The sequence below is a fragment of the Mustela erminea genome, chromosome 5 (genome assembly GCF_009829155.1).
Source record: "Mustela erminea isolate mMusErm1 chromosome 5, mMusErm1.Pri, whole genome shotgun sequence".
NCBI lineage: Eukaryota > Metazoa > Chordata > Mammalia > Carnivora > Mustelidae > Mustela > Mustela erminea.
Window position 1 is genome coordinate 135,809,384 of NC_045618.1, and position 21,010 is coordinate 135,830,393.

The following is a 21,010-nucleotide window of genomic DNA, read 5'->3' on the forward strand; positions in this document are numbered from 1 at the left end:
CAAGCCCTAGACCCTTTCCCATTCACAGCTCTGCCTACGTTGGGGCAGGATCTTACCCTCGAGGCCCAAGGTGGCGGCTAGATCTGCAGCCATCACATCTGTGTTCCAGGTAGCACAGTGGAGGGAGGGATGAAGAAGGTCCAAAGGCCGTGAACTGAGAACTCGATACTTCTAAGCTACCGGGTTGTGCTTTGGGACAGGAAGGACGGGAAACATAGTTAACGTGACATGTGGCCAGGCGCCCCTCCTGCACATGAGGGTTCTGTCACTATGGGATGAGGGGCAAATAACCACGGAAGGGCGACTCTCAGTCTGGGTCACAGCTTTCAGGCCCTTTTCCTATCATTAATCCCTTGTTAGTCCTTCCATGATATGTTGCCAGGATTGCTAACGTAGCAATTCTTTTCTGCTGTGTTTTCAATTTGTTTTCTCTTCCTCATGGAACGCTGCTGACTCTGTCCTTCTGTTTTAACCCTTCCTTGGAGATTTCTCTCCCATCCACTCCTCTGGAGCTGGAGGATTTGAGACGCCGGCCTGGATGTGAGCTGATGGCCGACAGGTAGACTTTTTCATCAAGGGCAGTAGCCTTCTGCTTTCTGCCTGTCCAGCTTCCGGTTGTATTATCGGCATCACTGGCTCCCAGGGGTGGCTGCAGACCTCGAGGGGTGGGGCTGCTGCAAGGTCTTTCTGAATCTAAGTGTGTTGGCAGAGAGTGTAAGTATTCGAATGTCTGTTTTTCAAATGTAGATGCTGTCGTGTTGATCAATACAAATTGGATTGAAAGTGGGTCTTTCTCCGTGGGTATTTTAATATGGTGGGGTGGTCGGGCACTGACTAGGATTTCATTCAACCCTGGGCTATGTCCTGGCTCTGCCTCTTAGCACCTGTGGACCAGCCTCTGAACTGTGGTTCCACATCTGATAGTGCCTTCCTGGCTTACTGAGAGAGTTCCAATTACGGAAATCACTTAGCAGATCACTTAGCCTGGTGCACAGCAAGCCCTGAAGCTCCCAGAAACATTAGCTCTGGTGACGGTTTCCTTCTTAACCCTGAAAGTACATTGACCGCCAGAGTAGCATTTGCTTGAAAGCTGGAAGGACCTATTTCAAGAGGTCGGGAATCACTGCTGTAGCTCCTTTGGTGATTCTGATGTCGCCAGCCCTCCGACAGGTTTGGGGAGCACTGTCTAAACGGATTCGATCAGAGACCTTTGTCGCCAGCCTCCTCGGGTGAGCGGCGTGGAAAGGGAGGCCATCGCGGTTCGGTTGTGCTCCAGCTCTGGGTCACCAGAGGTGGGTCACACAAGGTCACTGTGCTGAGTGCCCTTCGGCTGCGCCCGGAGCGCTTTCACACACCCAGTGGTTTCCTTTGGTTTCCTCTTCCACACCCAGAGAGAGTGATCCTAAGCCCACCCCGTTCTCTCACCCTTACATGGCTCTTCCGACGGGGCCTTCTGGCTGCCCATGCCGAGTGTCGCCAGGAAGCTCGGCGTGGCTGGCTGTGCCCATGGAACCTGGTGGAACTCTGCTGACCTTGCCGGGCCGGCTGGAGCCTTGCCGGCTGCGTCTCCGGGCCGTCTCCCGCCTGCACCGCACCTGCTGAGGCGGGGAGTCCGGGAGTCTAGGTGGGGGATCATTTGCCTTCGTAAGCAAGTCTGATCTCTCCTGTTCCTGCCTGGAGGGCTGGAGTGGCAGAGGACCAGGGGCCAGGAGAGGCCAGGAGACGCCGGCTGGCCACGCTCCCACTGCACGCTAGTGGTCCGTGAGGCAGGCCCTTCCAGGGGGCTCTGCTTTCAGGGAGTTACAGATTCCGAGAAGGTCAGAAGTGGGGAGCAGGGGCCCAGTGCAGGTTGCCCAGTGGTTGAGCTGGAACGAGACGTTCTAGGCTTTCGGCTCCTGCTCTTTTCTTTCTGCCTCGTTGCAGCTCAGACATTGTTCCTGCGCAGCGGGAGGGAGGGGACGACGTGGCGGGGAGCTGGTGGCTGGACTGCGCTGTGGCAGGAACGAGCAGGAGCCTTGGTTTTGTGTCACTGGAGAGGTGGAAGAACTAAGCCAAGGAAAGTTCCCTTGCAGGGCGCCCTTGGGTACAGACCATACCAGTTGGCTTCTCCCTATACCAAGAAAATAACCAAAATCGAGGCAGGACCCTGGGCCAGGCTGGCAGATTGGACACGGGCACGGACTGCGTCTGCTGGCGCTCGGTTCTCAGAATCCCGGGAAACCGCAGGAACTCCCGAGGCGGCAGGAGAGGAGGCCACGGCAGCCTAGTTTGGGAAGGTGGGAAACAGGTAACTAGCCGACCTAGGAAATTGAAGAAGTCTTAGGAAATTGAGAAAGATCATTTCAAGCTGACTGTGAGGAAAGCAAAGAACCCGTCAGTCAGTTTGTAATCACAGATGCCTGAAAAGCCCAGCACACGGCAGCAGGAGGCAGCTGGGGCGAAGCAGGGTCCCCGAGTAACCAAGACTGGGCAGCAGTGGTTCGGCACGCCCTGCAGTTCTGTGGGCCTGTCTTCTCCATTCCATGCCGCCTGACCGCTTCTCCTTTTGGGGTTGGGGGGGTAAACCATTTCTGGGTGGGGTCTGGGTACAGTGGAAGGTATAGGTGCTTTATAGGAAAAGGAGAGATGAAGTGAGTGTCTCGGGGCTGATGCCTGCATTCCGAGATCGCCTCGGCCCTCCTTGTGATGGGCTTCCCAGCACCCTGGTGGCCAGGACTTGCTTACCCGAGCTGTTTGGAGATATTCTGACCTAGGTTGGCCTGGATCTCCCCACCGTCAAGCTCAAGGTTGACAGACTCCTCCTGTGCGCTAGGAGGTTCTAGTCCGCTTTGGGTCCCTCAGACCTCACCCTGCGTACTTACCATGGAAGGGTCACAAGGAAGGAGCATCCACACGCGTGCCCGTGTACTCACTAATGTCGACACTGGCCAACTCGTGGGAGATCGTCTTTCTTCTGTCATTTCACTCACTCCCCAGCCTTGATTATTTTGAAGGGAATGTGTCAAGGGAAATTCCAATGAAATATGAATCATTTCATATTATTGGTAAATATTTCAGTAGGTACTTTAAACTACAAGGACTCCTTTTTAAAACCGAAGCACAATTTGGCTCTCCGTCGTGAGCAGACAACCAAGGATTGCTGGGACCCTGAGCAAAATCGCCTCAGAGACCAAAGCACAAACAGGAAAAGCAGCTCAAGCAAACTGCGCTGGGAGAAAACAAAGTAAAAAAGAACCATCAGTGATACCCTCAGAAGAAAAGACTGTGCCCATGTTACAAAAACAGCTGTTACACAAATACATCAGCGTCAGTCCCCCCAAAAAGAAAAAATTCGGAGAAGGAAAAAGAGTAATTAAAACCATGATAAGGAAAATGAAAAACCCAATAGAAGTGTTCGAAGGTAAAGTGATGATACCTCCGAAAGAAGAGGAAAAAAGATACAAAGATGGGAAAAATAGAGGAGACAAGATCAGGAAATTGAAGGACCAGTCTAGAAAGCCCAATATCTGAATAATGGATTCCATTCTATAGAGAGAGACAACAGAAATCTAGGCGAGGAAATTAACAGGAAAATACTTCAAGAAAATTCTCTGTAACTGAAAGACATGATTGTGTAGATTTCAAAGTACTCACTAAGTTCTCACCTCAAGCCACATCCCTCTAAGATTTCAGACCACAGGGGACCAAGAAGAGAGTAGAAATTTCCCAAAGGAAAAAGACGCATCACTTACAGAGTATCAGGAAACAAAATGGCTTGAGACTTTTTAACAGCAGTGTCGAAAGCGAGAAAATGATGCATAATGTCTTCAGAATTATGAAGGTAAATCTCTCATCATTTTTGTACCAAGTATAGGGATGGAAAAGAGACATTTTCCAACAACAACAAAAAAGAACCTTCCATGCATTCTTTTCTAAGGAGCTACTGGAGAAGGCATACCACCAAAGCAAGAGAAGAAGCCAGCAAAGAGAAAAAGTGGGGTGCGGGACACAGGGACAGGAGAGGAATGAGGGGAAAAGCCCCACAAATTGGGAAGGGGGGTCTCCAGGAGCATGGCTGAGACCTGGAGATTGGACAGTTGACATCCGGCAGTGTGACTCAGGGCTGTCATGGCCAACTCAGCTGCTGGTGGTGTTCCATTGATTTAACCTGAGGACTCACTGCCTGGGGGAGCCTGGTGCAGATTCTTATCTGCACTTGGCTGTCTTGCTCATGTGCTGATGAAGCTCCTTGCCCCGCTTCCTGGATTGATGAGTGTTTGCTTTGCCCAACCCAGGAACCAGAGGTAGGCCAAGGTGAATTCAGAGCAAGGAAATACGGAGGCGCTCACGCCTGTGTATGTGACCTTATTTGGAAACTGAGTCTTTGTAGATACCAAGTCAGGACGAGGCTGTGTTAGATGAAGACTGGCTCCAATCCAGAGACTGGTTTCTGGATAAGAAGAGGGAAATTTGGATACGAACACACAGAGATGAGAAGGCCATGCGAAGACACAAAGACAGACATACACAGGGCACAGAGCCAGATGAAGACGTTGGAGTTAATGCTGCCTTGAGCCAAGGAGTGCCAAGAATTGCTGGAAGCCACTAGCAGCTAGAGGAGGAAGGGAAGGATTCTTCCTTCCCAAGAGCCTTTGAAGGGAGCAGAGGCCTGGCCACACCTTGACTTTGGACTAGAAGTCTAGTCTCCAGAACAGAGAGAGAATAAGTTGCTGTTGTAAGCCACCACGTTTGTGGTAGTCATGTTGTGGCAGCCCCAGAAAACTAGTATGCCTAGCTCCATACATACCTGCCCCTCGCTCTTTCCGAACTAAACAGTAACTTATTTAAGAATGCTTACATAGGTGGTAAAATATAAAAAGAAGGAAAGGAATGAATGGCAGAAGTTGGGAAAGGGATGTGATGAGGGAGGGACACAGGGAGCTTCTAAGGGACTGGGTGGGGTACAGGAGTTTTCATCTCCTGTTCTTTAAACCATACACACACTCTTCTGTTTGTATATACATTGGACAATAAATTGGGGGAGGGGAAGAGACTCAACCAAGCAGAGCACAACCCTCAAGAGGTAGACCAGTTGCCCAGTCTGGGAGAGATGGTGCTGATTCATTCAAACTAAATGAAGGTCTGGGGGACGGGAGTCCTGGCGCCAAGGTGAGCGTTTAGCAGATCAGAGCCCCTCGTGCTAATGGAGATGAATAATAAATAAGAAATCTCAAAATGATAAATCATCAACCAAAGCTAAATTTACCATTACGACATATGGGAGTGTCTCCTCAGTTATGCCAAGTTTTGAGTGCCTGGCCTCCAGCTAAATGGTATTAGGTCAGACACTGAGCCCTCTGTGGCCATCCCCATCTGAATTATTTCTGCTTCTAATAACCTAACAGGATCTGGCCTTTCAGAGGGTCTGTATGAAATGCCACTGAATCCCGTAGAAAAGTCACTCCTCCCTCTGTATTCATGCAGGTTCGACATTCATTTTGTCCCAGTTTTCCTTTATTCCTTTCAACATTTCTTTTTTTTTTTTTTAAAGATTTTATTTATTTATTTATTTGTCAGAGACAGAGGGAGAGAGAGCGAGTGAGCACAGACAGACAAAGAGGCAGGCAGAGGCAGAGGGAGAAGCAGGCTCCCTGCCGAGCAAGGAGCCGGATGTGGGACTCGATCCCAGGACCCTGGGATCATGACCTGAGCCGAAGGCAGCTGCTTAACCAACTGAGCCACTCAGGCGTCCCTCCTTTCAACATTTCTAAATGTTTCTTTCTAACAGACTGAAGGCCCTAGGCTCAGGGTTTGACCCGTGACAGGATCTACGGTTATTTTTGTTTTCATTTTATTTGTACAGGTTAACTGATATTAGAATATTTCTGTTTTTCGTTTATAATAATACAAAATTTCTTTTAGTAATTTTTAAAAAGTCAGTGTAAAGAAAAATACTAAGTAAGTGATGTATAGTTGGTTCCTGATCTGGAAATAATCGTGAATTCTGTCCGTGGGTTACGGAGGTTTGGAAAACTGCCTATCTTCCAGATTGTAGCAAAACGTTGGCCCCTGTTGATGTACACTTTGTCTTCACCTAATATTCAATTTTGTCTTGTATCTTTCCATGTAGTATGTATGGAAGGCCCTTAAGGGCAGAATCAGTCGCTTCTCTTTCCTGCGTCCCCCCACCCGACCTGGTGGCAGCTAGATGTTGTAGTCCCCAGTGAACCGTGGCTGTAGTGGTCCTCTCTCTCAGTCTCATTTTCTTGCCTCGTACACGCTGGCTCCCCTTCATGCCTCAGGGATGGATGGCACCGGGGGGATGTCCACTTCCCCCCTGTTCCGGGCATCCACAGGGTGGTAGTCTGAGAAATGCACAAGCTACTTATTTAGTGAAATAAATGACCAGCAAGGGGTCACTTCTTTCGTAGAGTCCGGTTCTGTGCTGGTACCTGGAGTGAGAGTAGTATGGATTCCGGAAGACAGAGAATGGGGTTTTTGCCCACGAGGAGTCCTGCCCATCACCCTCTGGAGGAGATGGTGGGACACACCTGCCTGCAGTCCTGGGGAATGATTTAAAAGAAGCGCATAGTGTGAAATTGTATGATAGTGGTTTTGGGTGCTGAAGGAATAATTCAGAAAAAGGGAGTGTGGTAAAGACTGGTCTAGGCATCTGGCAGGAATTGAAATAAGCCTGAAAGGCACTAGGATTCCTTTCTATCCTCTGGGTGGCACAGCACATGGAGAGAGGTCTGGCTTTGGAGCCCGTCTCCGTTCTTCTGTACCGTGGGCAACTGACTTAACCATTCTGTGTCTGTTTCAGTATGGGTAAAATTGGGAAAATATTTGTACCTACTTTATAGAGTTGGTTTAAGGATTAACTCAGGCATTGTATGCAAAGAGCATCGTGCCATTACATAGCAAGGGATCAATAATGGATAGCTAGCGTTATTAATTTATCAACCATTCCATTTATTTCTACAGCAAAACATTATTGTTGAGTTACCATTTGTCAGTGACTCCCAGGTTTCCTACCAGTGTCTTCAGTACGTTGGCTGCTGAGTCCCCTGGCTTGCACTTACGCATGAGACACTGAATCATCAGAGTAACACTAATGGCTGTGGTGTCCCGAGTCCCTGTTTGGGTGCCTCTGCTAAGTGCTTCGTTACTACGTTGCCTTTAATCTTTATCCCGGTATTATAGAAGTGAGAGTAGAAGCGCAGAGTTTATGAAACTTGTCCAGGGTCACATGTAGAGTGTCAAGGCTGGGATTTAAATGATCTGCTTTTTGGGCTTTTTCTGATCCATACTGACTCTTGTTACCGTTGCCCTATACCCATTTCGTCATCCCAAATTGAACTTGGCTTCCTCAAAGGGCTTTGCCTTTCAACTTCAATCAAGGATGCCACCATTCTACTTGTCACCCGCATCTGAAGGGCTGGGACCCTCCCCCTTCTCCATCCAACCTCTCTGTCAGGTTAATCAGTAAGACTTTTCGTTCAGATGGACCTTTTCCTCTCTGAGCCCTCCTACCTGGCCAGACCCCCACCCCCACATTGACTTAGGCTGGACTTGTTTTCAGCATTTGTTCCACTGCCCTACCTGTGAGAGGTGAGCTTTACACAATACTTGGATGGACGTTGTTAGATTTTGATAAAGCATTCTTAAATTTTCTAAGTAAAGCACAATAATTTGTTCTTGCTGTGGCTGTTTGTTGGTGGTAGAAGTTCAGAAGGGTCTAACTTCAAGGGTACGGGAGATAAGCTGCTGTGATTCTAACTTTCCTTTCCCCAGGGAAAGTGTACTGGGAGGGAACTACTCCATTCTGTTTTTAAAAGTAAAGTCTTTTTCTTTAACAAACGGGACAATTGGATAGTCATATGCCAACCAGTGAGGTTGAACGCCCTCTTGTGATACACAAAAATGAACTAAGAATGGATCGGTGACCTCGTTATAAGAGCTGAACCCGTTAAACTAGTAAAAGAAAACATAGAGGCAGGTCTTCATGAACTTGGATTTGGCAATGGAATCCTTGATATTTCATCAAAAGCATGACCAACAAAATGAAAAACAGGTAAAGTGGACTTCATGTAAGTTAAAAGCTTTTGTGCATCCAAGGACATTGTCACGTAAGTGAAAAGACAGCCTACAGAAGGGGAAAATATCTGCAAGTCATCTATTTGGTAAGGGTTTAGTGCATGGAATCTATAGAACGAAGTCTTTTTAAAAAAAATTTTATTTATTTATTTGACAGAGAAAGAGAGATCACAAGTAGGCAGAGAGGCAGGCAGAGAGAGAGAGAGGGAAGCAGGCTCCCCGCTGAGCAGAGAGCCCGATGCGGGGCTTGATCCCAGGACCCTGAGACCACGACCTGAGCTGAAGGCAGAGGCTTAACCCACTGAGCCACCCAGGTGCCCCATAGAAAGAAGTCTTGTAACTCAAAACAAAAAGACGTTTCTCTTTTTTTCCTGCATTTTTAAGATAACATATAATGTATTATTTGTTTCAGGGGTACAGTTGTGTGATTCATCAGTCTTACACAATTCACAGTGACCACCATAGCGCATACCCTCCCCAATGTCCATAATCGAGCCACTCCATCCCACCCACCCCCCCAGAAACCCTCAGTTTGTCTCCTGAGATTAAGAGCAAAGAGACATTTCTTAAAAAGAGATACACAAATGGCAAACAAGCACATGGATATATGCCCAGCATCACTGGTCAGTAGGAAAATGCAAGTCAAAAAATCCCAATGAGATACCACTCCGCATCCTCTAGGATGGCTGTAATTTTTCTTTTTTTAAAAGTAAATAAAAGGGAAAATGGTGCGTTGAGGATGTGGAGAAATTGGAACCCTCTCCCACTGCTGGTGGGGATGTAAAATGGGGCGGCTGCTGTGGGAAGCAGCAAACATGGAGTTACCATCTCAATGTAGTGATTCCGCTCCTCGGTGCATATCCCCAAGGACGGAGAACAGGTTCGAAACAAATAGACGGACCTATGTGTGCATAGCCGCGCTTCCTCACAGTAAGTACAAAGTGGAAACAGCTCAAATGTCTGTCGTGGACAGATGGATAAACAAATTGTGGTCTATGCGTACGAAGGAATATTACTCAACCATAAGAAGGCGTGCCGTGTGGCTACAAGCTATAATACAGAGGAGCCTGGAGAACATTATACTACGTGAAATTACCAGATGTGTCACCTGTCACCTGTCCATTTGTATAAAATAGCCACAATAGGTAAATCCATAGAGATAGCACATTGGCGGCTGCGAGGGGCTGGAGAGGGGAGAGAATGGGGAATGGCGGCTGCCAGGGTGGATTTCCTTCGGCGGGTGGTGAAAAATGTTCTGGGACTAGACAGAAATCTAGAGACAGAGCCAGAATTACTAGCTGGCTTCTAACTACAGCCTCTCCCCTTTGTTGAGGTCAGAGCCCGAAGACCAGGGATTTCTAACTCCGATGCCGTCAGGGGTCCAGCCTGTGGGGACACTTGTTTGCAGTCGCTGGATTTAAGGCAGCAGAGAGCAGTGGGGACTCGGTGGACCTGGGCGGGACCGACACTACCTAAAGGCATTCGTATTCCGGCAGATCTTTCCTGGGCTGATTCTTGCCGCATCTCCAACCTGCCGTCCGTCTTAAGCCATCCGGCATCCTCTTAAATCACGCCATTCATCGCCTAAAAATCCACTTCCTGTCACAGAACCTAGATGTCTTTGCTCCCCAGCCTAGAATCTGTGACGCTTAGCAGGTTCCATATGTGCCAGGGAACTGTTACCCTCTTCCCACTCACCCCGTCCCAGCACCTGGCGTTGGGGGGTCGGGGGGGCGGCTGTTACAGGACCAGACCCCACTGGCTGGGTGAGCGGATGGGCTCACTCTGAATCTTTGGTTTCAGGGCGGCTTAGAAATGGTCCGTGGCTGGGGGCTGCCTCGTACAGGGAACGGTGAGTTTCTTTAGTGCCACTGGCCCAGAGTTTGAGTGCGTATTTGTCTGTTATCTCTGCCGGCAGAGATGGGGAGAGGGGCACAGAAGAATCTGGAAAGAGTTCTGTTATTTGATGAGATGGAGAACATATATTTTAAAAAAATCTGTCCAAGCCTTTAGAGGTGTGGATGCGTTCAGCTCAGAGTGGGGAGGAGTGTGTCCGGGGCCTCAGAGAGGGTGTGGAGGAAGGACACCGAGCCCATTAGATCAGGGAGGGGCTGGCACAGTTTTCTCTGTGTTTCCAGCGCTGCAGCTCCTCGTCATCCCTCTCCACGGCTGGTTTTTTGAGAAGCACGTAGGACACAGACCTGTGGCCCATGTCCTTCCAATACGTAACGGTTCGGACAGGCTGGGGGCAGGAAGAGAAAATTACAGCGTGTGGCTGATGGGTCTTTGCCCTCAGAGTCACCTCCGAGCCCCTCCTTGGTACCCAGAGTACCACCACCATGGACCCTTTCTTTAGATAGCGAAAGAGTTTGAGCTGTCAGGGAATCTTAAATTGCAAAGACCTCTCAGAGAGGTAGAGTTAGAGCCTTCTTTTTTTTTTTTTTTCTTAAAGATTTTATTTTTATTTATTTGACAGACAGATCACAAGTAAGCAGAGAGGCAGGCGCAGAGAGAGGAGGAAGCAGGCTCCCTGCTGAGCAGAGAGCCCGATGTGGGGCTCGATCCCAGGACCCTGGGACCATGACCTGAGCCGAAGGCAGAGGCTTTAACCCACTGAGCCACCCAGGCACCCCGAGTTAGAGCCTTCTTAAGAGCCCCTCAGTGGGAGTCCGTGGAGAACCAACCCAGGAAGGGTAACCCCACCCGAGTAGGGCTCAGAACTCATGTTTTCAGTGTTTACCTAGACAGAGTGGCTGGAGGAACTTAGTCAACCTTTTTTTAGTTTTTATTCTCTCTTCGATGGATTCCTTTCCCCACTCTCTCCACTTGGACTTGAACAGCAGGGCTGGGGAAAGGCTCCTTCCTTCTCTGAAATCCTGCATAGAGAGCTCTGAATTCTGGGCCGTTCAGCGTCCGGCCCACAGGAGGCTGTGCTCACGTGGCGCCTTCAGAGCCATCCTGCTTGTGGACATGGAGTTCTGGCTTCCATGCGGCCACTGCTCTCTCAGAGTTCCTTGGCTTAGCTTCTAGGACATTAGTCAATTAGTGCTTTTTCTTTTTTTAGGAAGATTGGCCCCTGCAAGGGGACACATATCCCTGGAACCCCCTGGAGGTGGCTACCTCAGCTACCATCCTAGGAGGACTAAGATGGCTCCGCACAGGGGTGCTTTGGTGTTAGAAGCCGGGGGACAGGCCCAGAGTGTAACTGGTTGGGCGCATCAGTTCTTTCTTCTTGGGTCATATCCACAGAAAGCTTTGTGGGTGTAAACATGTGTGTGCCCTTTGACTTCTGTAACTTGTCAGCCAGTTCTCAGTGCCTGGGGGTGAGTTCCCAGGTCAAAGGGAAGCCTCTGTGCCCCAAGACATCTTTTCTTACAGGCTTAAGTAACTTGTAGAGGTTCATGGAAACTGCTCAGACACAGTCTGAAACCTTGGAAATCCACCATCACCGCCATTCCTTGTAGTCTGAGAGTGGTTATGGCCCGGGGTGCCCGGACAGACGGGAAGCCCAAGTAGGCTCTCCTCAGAAGGGTTGGCTGTGACCTCGTGGCTCCTTTCATAGGGTGTGAATGGGCTGTACGCCATTAGGGTGAAAAAGGGCTTTTGTGTCCGACTGCCTGCGTTTCAGTCCTGGCTTATTAGTTGGTATCTCAGTTTCCTCATCTTGTGGAAAGGATATGGCAGTGGTACCTACCTCATAAGGTTGTTGTGAGTTAAAGGTAATGCCTATTAAAGACTTGGCACAACAATGGATGCATTGTAGGGGCGTCTTACCAAAAACGGTGGTTCATACCATCAGGCTAGGGTAGCTGCCCAGGGAGCCTGGAGGAAAGGACAAGAGTCTGGCAGGAGGGCTCTGTATTCGCTGGTTTTCCTGTGATTGATGCAGACTTTCTGGTTTCTTCCATGTCTTTTTCTCGCCCAGTATTGATCCTTCAGAAGGTGGAGAATGGAGACCTGAGCAACAAGATTCTGAAGATCACTGACTTCGGCCTGGCTCGAGAGTGGCACCGAACCACAAAGATGAGCGCAGCGGGGACATATGCTTGGATGGCACCTGAAGTCATTCGTGCCTCCATGTTTTCCAAAGGCAGTGACGTGTGGAGGTAAGATCCAGAGGCTCAGGGTCCGTGCTCCCCAGGTTTATTTTGGGTGCACACACGTTTTAGGACTTGGAGAACTGAGGATATGTAGACTTCTAGGCACCCCAAATAGGTCTAAGTGACCCCTTCCAAGCAATCTCCAGGAATTCACAGGTTGGGACCATTTCTGATGCCTTCACCTACCCAAAGTCCCTTTAGTGCTGTGGCAGTACCACCTCTTGGTGATTGCTCTGTAGGAAAGACCAGTAGATCCCAGGGTCAGTGTGCACGCCCATCTCTGATGGTAGGGTGGTGAGTGTACCCGCTCATTCCTGGGAACCTTCCCCAGGGTCATCCTGGCTGCCTTAGCCCCTGTGGCTGTGTACTGCTGGACCTGTCCCCACTGCAGGCTCTTCTGCTAATGAGTATTCTTTATGTGATCTCTTATTTTGGTGGGTTGGAAATTTCTAGTTGTCTGGTTAACCTTTTAGTTGGGGCTCTCTCGGTTGAACAGTGATACAGAAATGGGAGAAGATGGGTCTCAAGCAATTACCCAGAACTGCAGACTTACAGATTAGACCAACCCCCGCCCCCCCCCCAGTAAATATCAGCCAATAGGTCATAAGGACACATGGGTCAAAAAAAATCTTGTCCTCAAAAATAAACAAACAAATAAATATTTTATACATGGATCTTGTTCTTGCTGATGGGAAGATGAGCTTCTACGGAGTATGCGTCCTCATGGCTGTGAGACAGTAGCGTCAGCACGGTATACCAAAAGGAAGGACTATAGGTGATCATGTACTTAGTCCATGAATTTGTTTCTTCCCGATGAGTAGTAAAGTGAGCTTGTGTGTGTGTATGATGAATATACGTATTATTTTTTTAAAGATTTTATTTATCTGAGAGAGAGAGAGAGAGAAAGCATGCACGAGAAGGGAGCAGAAGGGGAGGGAAAGGAAGGGGGAGAAAATCCCAAGCAGACTCTGCGCTGAGCACGGAGCCCGATACGGGGCTCAGTCTCACGACCCTGAGATCATGGCCTGAGCCAAAATTGAGAGTCGGATGTTTAACTGACTGAGCCCCCCAGCCGCCCTGAGTATGTGTATTTTAAATAACAGCTTTATTGAAATTGTATACACATATGACAGAGTTCACCCTTGAAAATGTATAAGTCAGTGCTTTTTAGTAAATTTACCAAATTTGTTCCAATGACCATTGTCTAATTGCTAGGGCCACTGTAACAAATTACCACAGACCTGGTGGTTTAAACCATAGACATGTGTCGTCTGGAGGCCACAAGTCTGAAATCAATATGAGAAGGGCTCCACTCCCTCCAGAGACTTTAGGGGAGATTCTGTTCCACATAAGGATTCTGGATATTAGGACATGGACCTACCATTTTAGGGCTGCCATTCCAACCACTACAACTGCTACCGGTTTCTGCAATATTTGTATCAGAATCCCGGTGCCTATTAGTAAAGGTCTATTGACATCCTTTACAGATTTTAAAATTGGGCTACTTGTCTTCTTATTTTTAAGTTGAAAGAGTTACTTATATATCCTTAACACGTCCCTTATCAGGTACATGGTCTGCAAATATTTTCTCCCTTTCTGTGGGTCTCTTTCTTATTGCTTTCTTGATGGTGTTCTTTGAAACACAAACATTTTTAATTTTGATGAGGTCCAATTTATCTGCTTTTTCTTCTGGTTGCTTGTGCTTTTGGTGCAAGATTATGAATATTTGTACCTATGTTATCTTCTAAGAGTTATAAAACTTAGCTTTTACATTTAGGTCTCTGTTCTGTTTTGAGTTAATTTTTATATGTGGTGTGAGGTAAGGGATTTAACTTCATTCTTCTGCCTGTGACCATAGTAGTCCCTCCTTATGAGTAATTTTGCTTTTTTATGGTTTCATTTATTCATGGTCACCTGTGGTCTGGAAGGTCAGATCTGTCATCAGTATACCTAACGCCGTATCACAATGCCTACGTCATTCACCTCACTTCATCTTAATCACGTCAGCTTTTTATCATCTCACATCACTGCAAAAAGAAGGGTGAGGGCACCTGGGTGGTTCAGTCAGCTAAGCACCTGTGTCTGGCTCTGGTCATGATCCAGGAGTCCTGGGATTGAGTCCCACATCGGGCTCCCTGCTTTAGTGAGGAATCTGCTTTTTCCTCTGCCCTTCACCCTGCTTGTGCTCTCTCTGTCACTCTCCAATAAGTAAATAAAATCTTTGAAAAAAAAAAAGGCAAAACAAGAAGAAGGGTGAATATAGAACAATAAGATTTTGAGAGAGAGAGCATATTTATATAACTTCTATTATAGTATATTATTATAATTATTCCCTTTTATTAGTAGTTATTGTTCATTTCTTACTATGTTTAATTTACAAATTAAACTTTATCATAGGTAGGTATGTATGTATAGGAAAAAATATATAGGGTTCTGTGCTACCTGCTGCTTCAGGCATCCAGTGAGGGTTTTGAAATGTATCTCCCATGGATAAGCGGGGACTCCTGCATCTAGTCTCATTTGTTGAAAAGGCCGTTCTCCCAATTAAATTGTCACCCTTGTCAAAGAGTAATTTGCCATAAAAGTAAGGGTCTTTTCTGGACTCAGTTATACTCCACTGGTTTATGTATCTCTCCTTATGCCAGTACCATTGTTCTAATTACTGTAGCTTTGTAGTAAGTTCTGAAATTACAATGTAGAGAGTCCTCCAACTTTGTCGTTGTTCTGCAAGATGATTTTGGCCGTTCTGGGTGCTTTGTATGTCCAAATGAATTTTAGGAGCATTTTGTTAATTTCTCCAAAATAGGCAGCTGAGATTTTGATAGGGATTGTGTTAAATCTGTAGATCATTTTGGGGGGTATTGCCATCTTAACAACAGTAAGTCTTCCAATTCATGAACATGGGATATCTTCCTGTTTATGTGGGCCTTTTCCAGTTTCTTTTAGTGATGTTTTATAGCTTCTGTATACTACATCTTATTTTATTTTTCCACACATTCATTACAGGGTGAAGTAACTATTATGAAGAAAAGAGTTTTCCTTCCTTAAAGTATCTGACCAGATTTCATTAGGTTGAACTGGGTAGGAATATTCCAGTATTTTCGACCTACGAAAACAGCAACTTCATAGGCTTCAATCTAACACTTTCATTACTTGTCTATAGGCTGATGAGAATAGTTAATAATTTAATTAATCTTAGCTATTATTACGAAGAGATCTATAGATGCACTTGAGGTAGAAGTGTCTTTCTTTTCTAAAGAGTCCAGACTGTAGGTTAGCTGTGCCCATGAGAGCATTCAGAAACCCAGGTTCTTTTTTTTTTTTTCTTTTTTTTCTTTTCTTTATTTATTTGACAGAGTGAGATCATAAGTAGGCAGAGAGGCAGGCAGAGAGAGAGAGGAGGAAGCAGGCTCCCCGCCAAGCAGAGAGCCTGATGCGGGACTCGATCCCAGGACCCTGAGATCACGACCTGAGCCAAAGGCAGAGGCTTAACCCACTGAGCCAGTCCCCTGGGTGACTCAGTCTGTTCAGCATCCGGCTCTTGGTTTTGGCTTGGGTCATGTTGTCAGGGTTGTGAGATCGAGCCTTTGTCAGGCTCTGAACTGAGCATGGAATCTAGTTGAGATTCTCTCTCTCCCTCTCTCTTTGCCCCTTCCCTGCTTGTGCTCACTCTCGCTCCTTAAAAAAAGGAAAAGAAACCAAGGTTCTTTCTGGGTCCCTCAGTGTATTTTCTTGACTGAACGGTTACATGTGAGTGACTTACTTCAGCGTTTATATTCTGCAGAAACAGAGAAAGAGCTTATTCACTGCAAGCAGCTTGGCCTTAATTTGGAGACAGCCCGGAAGTTGTGCACATCTCTTCTGTACACACCCCATTGCGGGCTCTTGGTTACGTGGGCACACCTGGCTCCTAGGGAGGGAGGCAAACAGGATAACTGTCTGTCCAGCTAAAACTCTTATTAAGGAAGAAGGGGGAATGGATCTGGGGGATAGTCAGCCATTTGCCACACTCAGCTTCCCAGCTGCCGCATTTCCTGCAAGCATCGATGTATGGGAACCCGATAGATGGGCCTTTAATCCCACCTCCCTTGAGCCTACTTATCTAAGTGGCTCCAAAGGATCTTGTGCCTTTAGCAGAGTCAGTCTTGTGCCCGTTGCTGTAGGTACAACATGCATACTCTGGGAACGATATTTACCACCTATACACGTGCTTATGAGCTAAATGCTCTGCCTCTTTAATAATCTCACAAGAACCCCCAAAGTAGAGGATATTACTTCTCTTTTACAGATGAGGTGACAGAGGCTGAGATGGTTTAAGGGACTTTTCAGCCAGGTGGTAGAAGCAAAGCTATGATTAGAACTAGAGATGTCTCTGGGTACCTGGGTGGCTGAGTCAGTTAAGTGTCTGCCTTCAACTCAAGTCATGATCCCAGGGTCCTGGGATCGAGCCTCACGTCAGGCTCTGGGCTCAGCAGGGAGTCTGCTTCTCCCTCTCCCTCTGCTGTTCCCCCTGCTTGTGTTCTCTCACTCTCTGTCTAATAAATAAATAAAATCTTAAAAAAAAAAAAAGAACTAGATATGTTCTTAAACTTTGTGCTTGTAGCCCTGCTGCCATCCATATACTCTTGTTCCTGTACTTTGGGCGGGCTCCTCCAGATGACTGGTCCGCCGTGCCTGGCGCCCAGCAGGATGTCCCAGAGCGGGCCCAAGCATGCCTAGGAAGTTGGACAAAGCTCATTCCCAGATGGACTTATAATCCATTTACTCATTTAGGAATCATTTGTTGAAAACTAACTTTGTGCCAGGTACTTGGCTGAGCCTGTATCTGTCCCCCACCCCTCCTGGAACTCCCTGGGGTCTGGGGCCTTTCGGCCTCTGCTTTTGCTAGGTGCCCAAGGCCAGCTGAGTCTTAGTGCTTGTCAAGCATGTGGTTCCCTGGGCCTCTTCCACATGCTGTGACGGAGGCTATGTTGGTAACGGCCCAGGTCCTCAGCTTCACGCGTTTCCTCATCTGCTTGGACTCAGACCGCCTCAGGAAGGGTAGTGGACAAAAACTTTCCCTCTGGTTGTGCTGTGTAGGGAGCACAGTGGTTGGTGGTCTCCTGTAAAGACTTCTTGCCTGGTGTCTGTGGGATGATTGGAGGCATTTTAAGTTTTTAAAATTGCAGAAGTAAAATATGTTCATATGTTCACCATCGAAGAAAATTAGAAAATGTGGATAAAAAAAAAAAAAGGGAAAAAGAAGTCACCCTTTACCCACTTGTAAAGATAACCTCTATTAATATTTTGGTGCCTTTATTTCTGTTTACATTTTTATCTGCCCATCCCTTAAAATGGGATCATTCTGTTTCATAAACTGCTTTTGGAATACAATATAGCATGAGCATATTACCATATCAGTAAGTATTTATTGTGTCAATATATTCATGTATATGTTAATAAATCATCATTTTGAATGAGGTCTAGTTAACAAGAATAGTTTTATGTTACTTTACAGTTTACAGAGTGCTTTCTCATGTGGTTGTTCAACTAACTTTGCCCAAGAGATTGTTTTTTTTTTAAAGATTTTATTTATTTATTTGACAGACAGAGATCACAAGTAGACAGAGAAGCAGGCGGTGGCGGGGAGAGGGAAGCAGGCTTCCCACTGAGCAGAGAGCCTGATGCGGGGCTCGATCCCAGGACCCTGAGACCATGGCTTGAGCTGAAGGCAGATGCTTAGCCCACTGAGCCACCCAAGTGCCCTGCCCAAGAAATTTTTTTAAAAGATTGGTTTATTTGTTTGACACAGAGAAAGAGAGAGTGGAGGGGAGGGGAGGGGTGCAGAGGGAGAGGGAGAGAGAGTCTCCAGCAGACTCCGTGCTGAGCATGGAGCCTGACTTGGGGCTCCATCTCAGGAGCCAGAATCAGGAGTCAGATGCTTAACCAACTGTACGACCCAGGGGCCCCTGTGTGAAAGATTACTGAACAGTGTGGTTTCTGGAATGTGGGGTCACAGCTGATTACCAAGTGCAGAAGCCTGTTTGAGGAACACCTTCTCCTTTCAGGGTGTGTGTCTTAGAGACGAGGCCGGTTAGTAAGAAAGCTCATCCCAGTCCAGCTCAGGCCTGGGTTTGCTGTGCCTTCAGCCGGCCGCCGGCCACTCTGATGCTTTTCCTCACTTTGAAAACATGGAGCACCCCTTGCTGACCTGTGACCCCACCAAGTGATGGAAGGGATTTCCATACCCCCGGAGGTGGTTAATTATCGACACGGGGTGCATTCCCCAGGGTTTGGGGCGAGGTTGCAAGGACTCCTGGGAAACCGCTGACAGCACTGTGGGGGCTGGCGGCTCTGCAAGGGGAGGGGCTGGGGCGGAGTTTCAGCTGAGCCGGTACTTCCAGGCTGCTTGGAAGTGGTCTTGAAAGGGCCTCTTGACCTTCTGTCAACTCTGGGAGGGCTTCAGCGTAGGTCAGACCTGAGGTAAATCATGTGGACTTGTTCTGGCCCCTCTCGCTGGGGCTCAGACCCCTCCAACGTGTAATTCTTTAGTTCCTTGCTTGGACTGTATTCCTGCCAAAGGAACGCCAAGGCTTCTCTTCTGTTGCCACCTTCGGTTACAGAAATAGAGGAACATTGGCAGAGGAGGACTTACTGTTCACTCATTCCCAGAAAGGCTTCTTGCCTGAATGCTGGTGTCCCTCAGGCTCTCAGCCGACACTGCGGCCTTTTCCTGAATCCCCCTCCTCCCCCACCGCTGAGGCTTCATACAGCATTTACATACAGCGTTTACTAGCTGTACATAGAAGCTTCTGGAGAAGTAGTAGTTGTGTTATTTATCCCTTGCCGCTATTCTGTGAGGTGGGAAGTGCTGTCTTCGTTGCCCAGGTGGGGAGCATGGAGGAACTTCCTTTCCCAGGGCCCCATGGCCATGAGTGGCAAAGCAGACATTGACTCAAGTCTGTCCGAATCTTCCCTGAGCAGCGTTCAACCAGCTCCTCTTAGTTGTGGGGCCTTTCACGTGGAGCAAAATGCAGAAGAACAAAGAAGCCATGTGAGAGCAGAGTTACCGTCCTTGAAGCCGAGAGGGGAGGAGTCCCTGGCTTCTCCCGCTTCCAGGTGGCCTGGGACAGCTCCACGGACACCGTCCCAGAGCCCGTGCAAGGACATGAAGAGGACAGAAAGAGGACACCTGTTTAGATCTTTGAAATACTCTACTGCCTTTCCAGGTAGTTAGGGCTCCAATACCCGTCATCTTAGCCTCGATAGAGGAGTGGGGTTCTGGGACTTTGGGTTTTAATTGCCCAGAGTGGAGGCTGGCGGGAATGCCAGGAGCAGACAGCAGGAGATGATTGTCACCGTGAGCTCGCAGTCTTGTCGGCAGCGCTAAGGGCTCTCAGAGTCCCTCGGTAGCGGCTACCCAGCACCACCGCCATCTGGACGAGTCCCAGTAACGGTTTGGCAGGAAGAATAACAGCGCAGTTCTCTGTATCCACGGCTGACTCTCCGGTGCGCAGTGCAGCCTGCAGGCCGGTCCGACCGCGCACTTTTCCCCACACCCACCCCCCAAGCCCTTTACTGTGTGAGCGCCTGCTGTGTCCGCGGCCCTCTGAGTGCAGAGATTAAACTACTGTCCCTGCCCCGGAAGAGCGCATAGGCTGGCACACAGGTAATTGCTGTACACGGCTGCCCACACAAGGGTTAAGTAACACCTGCGAGTGTCAGGGAAGGCTTCCTCGAGTGCCCAGCATGGCTGCCATCAACCTCAGAGTAAAACCCAGCTCCCTGTCAAGACAAGACCTGCAACCGTCTATCAGGCTTTTTTTGGTGGTTGAGATACATGAAGAAAGTGGTGGTATTTGGAGGACTCACCGAGGGAAAGCCATTGTCCAAGGACACTGGCCAGGCCACCTGGCGGGCCGTGTGCAGGGATCTTCCGGGGCAGTGACTGGCCTGCTGCTCTTCTTAGGAGCCAGACCAGGCCATTTGGGATTCTTTGAGGGCAAGACATGCCCTGTGCATTGCTGACCCCTGTTTCCGGATCTCTGTCTTTCCTTATCTAACAGTCAAGGTTCAGCTGTCTCCTGCCCCCGTTCGGGTCTGGCCAGGAGCCCATCTGCTCTTTGTGCACTCATGGTATTTCTCTTGTGACTCATCTTTGTGTTCTAATTGACATTTTTTCTGTTCCTCTCACTGGTCTCTTTATGGACAAGATCTGTATCCAGCATCCTAGTGCCCAGCCTTGACCTTGATGCATAGTAAATCTTTAGTAGATGTGTGAAAGGAATGCATGGTGGTGCATCTGAATTTGATCTTGAAAGACAGAGTTTATCAAGCAGAAAAATGGTAGCTGGGGATCTAGAGAGAAGGAACTGAGACTTGGTCCAGGGTCCATCATGACTTACTTATTCCATGTAGGCCCTAAACTTATCTGAAACTTGCTTTTTTCATCTGCAGAATGGCTATAATATTTATCTTGCAGTTTCATAGTAGAGATTCAAGATGATGTTATAAATGTCGTAGCTCCTCCTGCATACAATGTACCATGATGAAATAGGTATTGGGCTTACTTTTTTTTAAATTAAGTAATCTCTGTGCCCAACGTGGGACTTGGAACTCATGACCCTGACATCAAGAGTCATCAGCTACATCAACTGAGCCATATTTTGCTTTAAAATAACATGACTTTGGGGCACCTGGGTGGCTTAGTCAGTTAAGCATTTGCCTTCGGCTCAGATCATGATCCCAGAGTCCTGGGACCACACCCCACAACGGGTTCTCTGCTCAGCAGAAGCCTGCTTCTCCCTCTGCCTCTGCCTGCTGCTCCCCCTGCTTGTGCTCTCTCTCTCTCTCAC

The 21,010-nt window shown here is 47.9% G+C and overlaps 1 protein-coding gene across 3 annotated transcripts in view; it reads left to right on the top strand.

The window, feature by feature from the left end:
* MAP3K9 (mitogen-activated protein kinase kinase kinase 9) overlaps nt 1-21,010 on the top strand; it is a 73,996-nt gene that overhangs the window by 30,983 nt on the left and 22,003 nt on the right. For all 3 annotated transcript variants that reach the window (XM_032345084.1, XM_032345085.1, XM_032345086.1), the window contains exon 3: nt 12,002-12,182. In XM_032345084.1, coding sequence (XP_032200975.1) covers nt 12,002-12,182 — 181 coding nt within the window. The remainder of the gene's footprint in view (nt 1-12,001; nt 12,183-21,010) is intronic.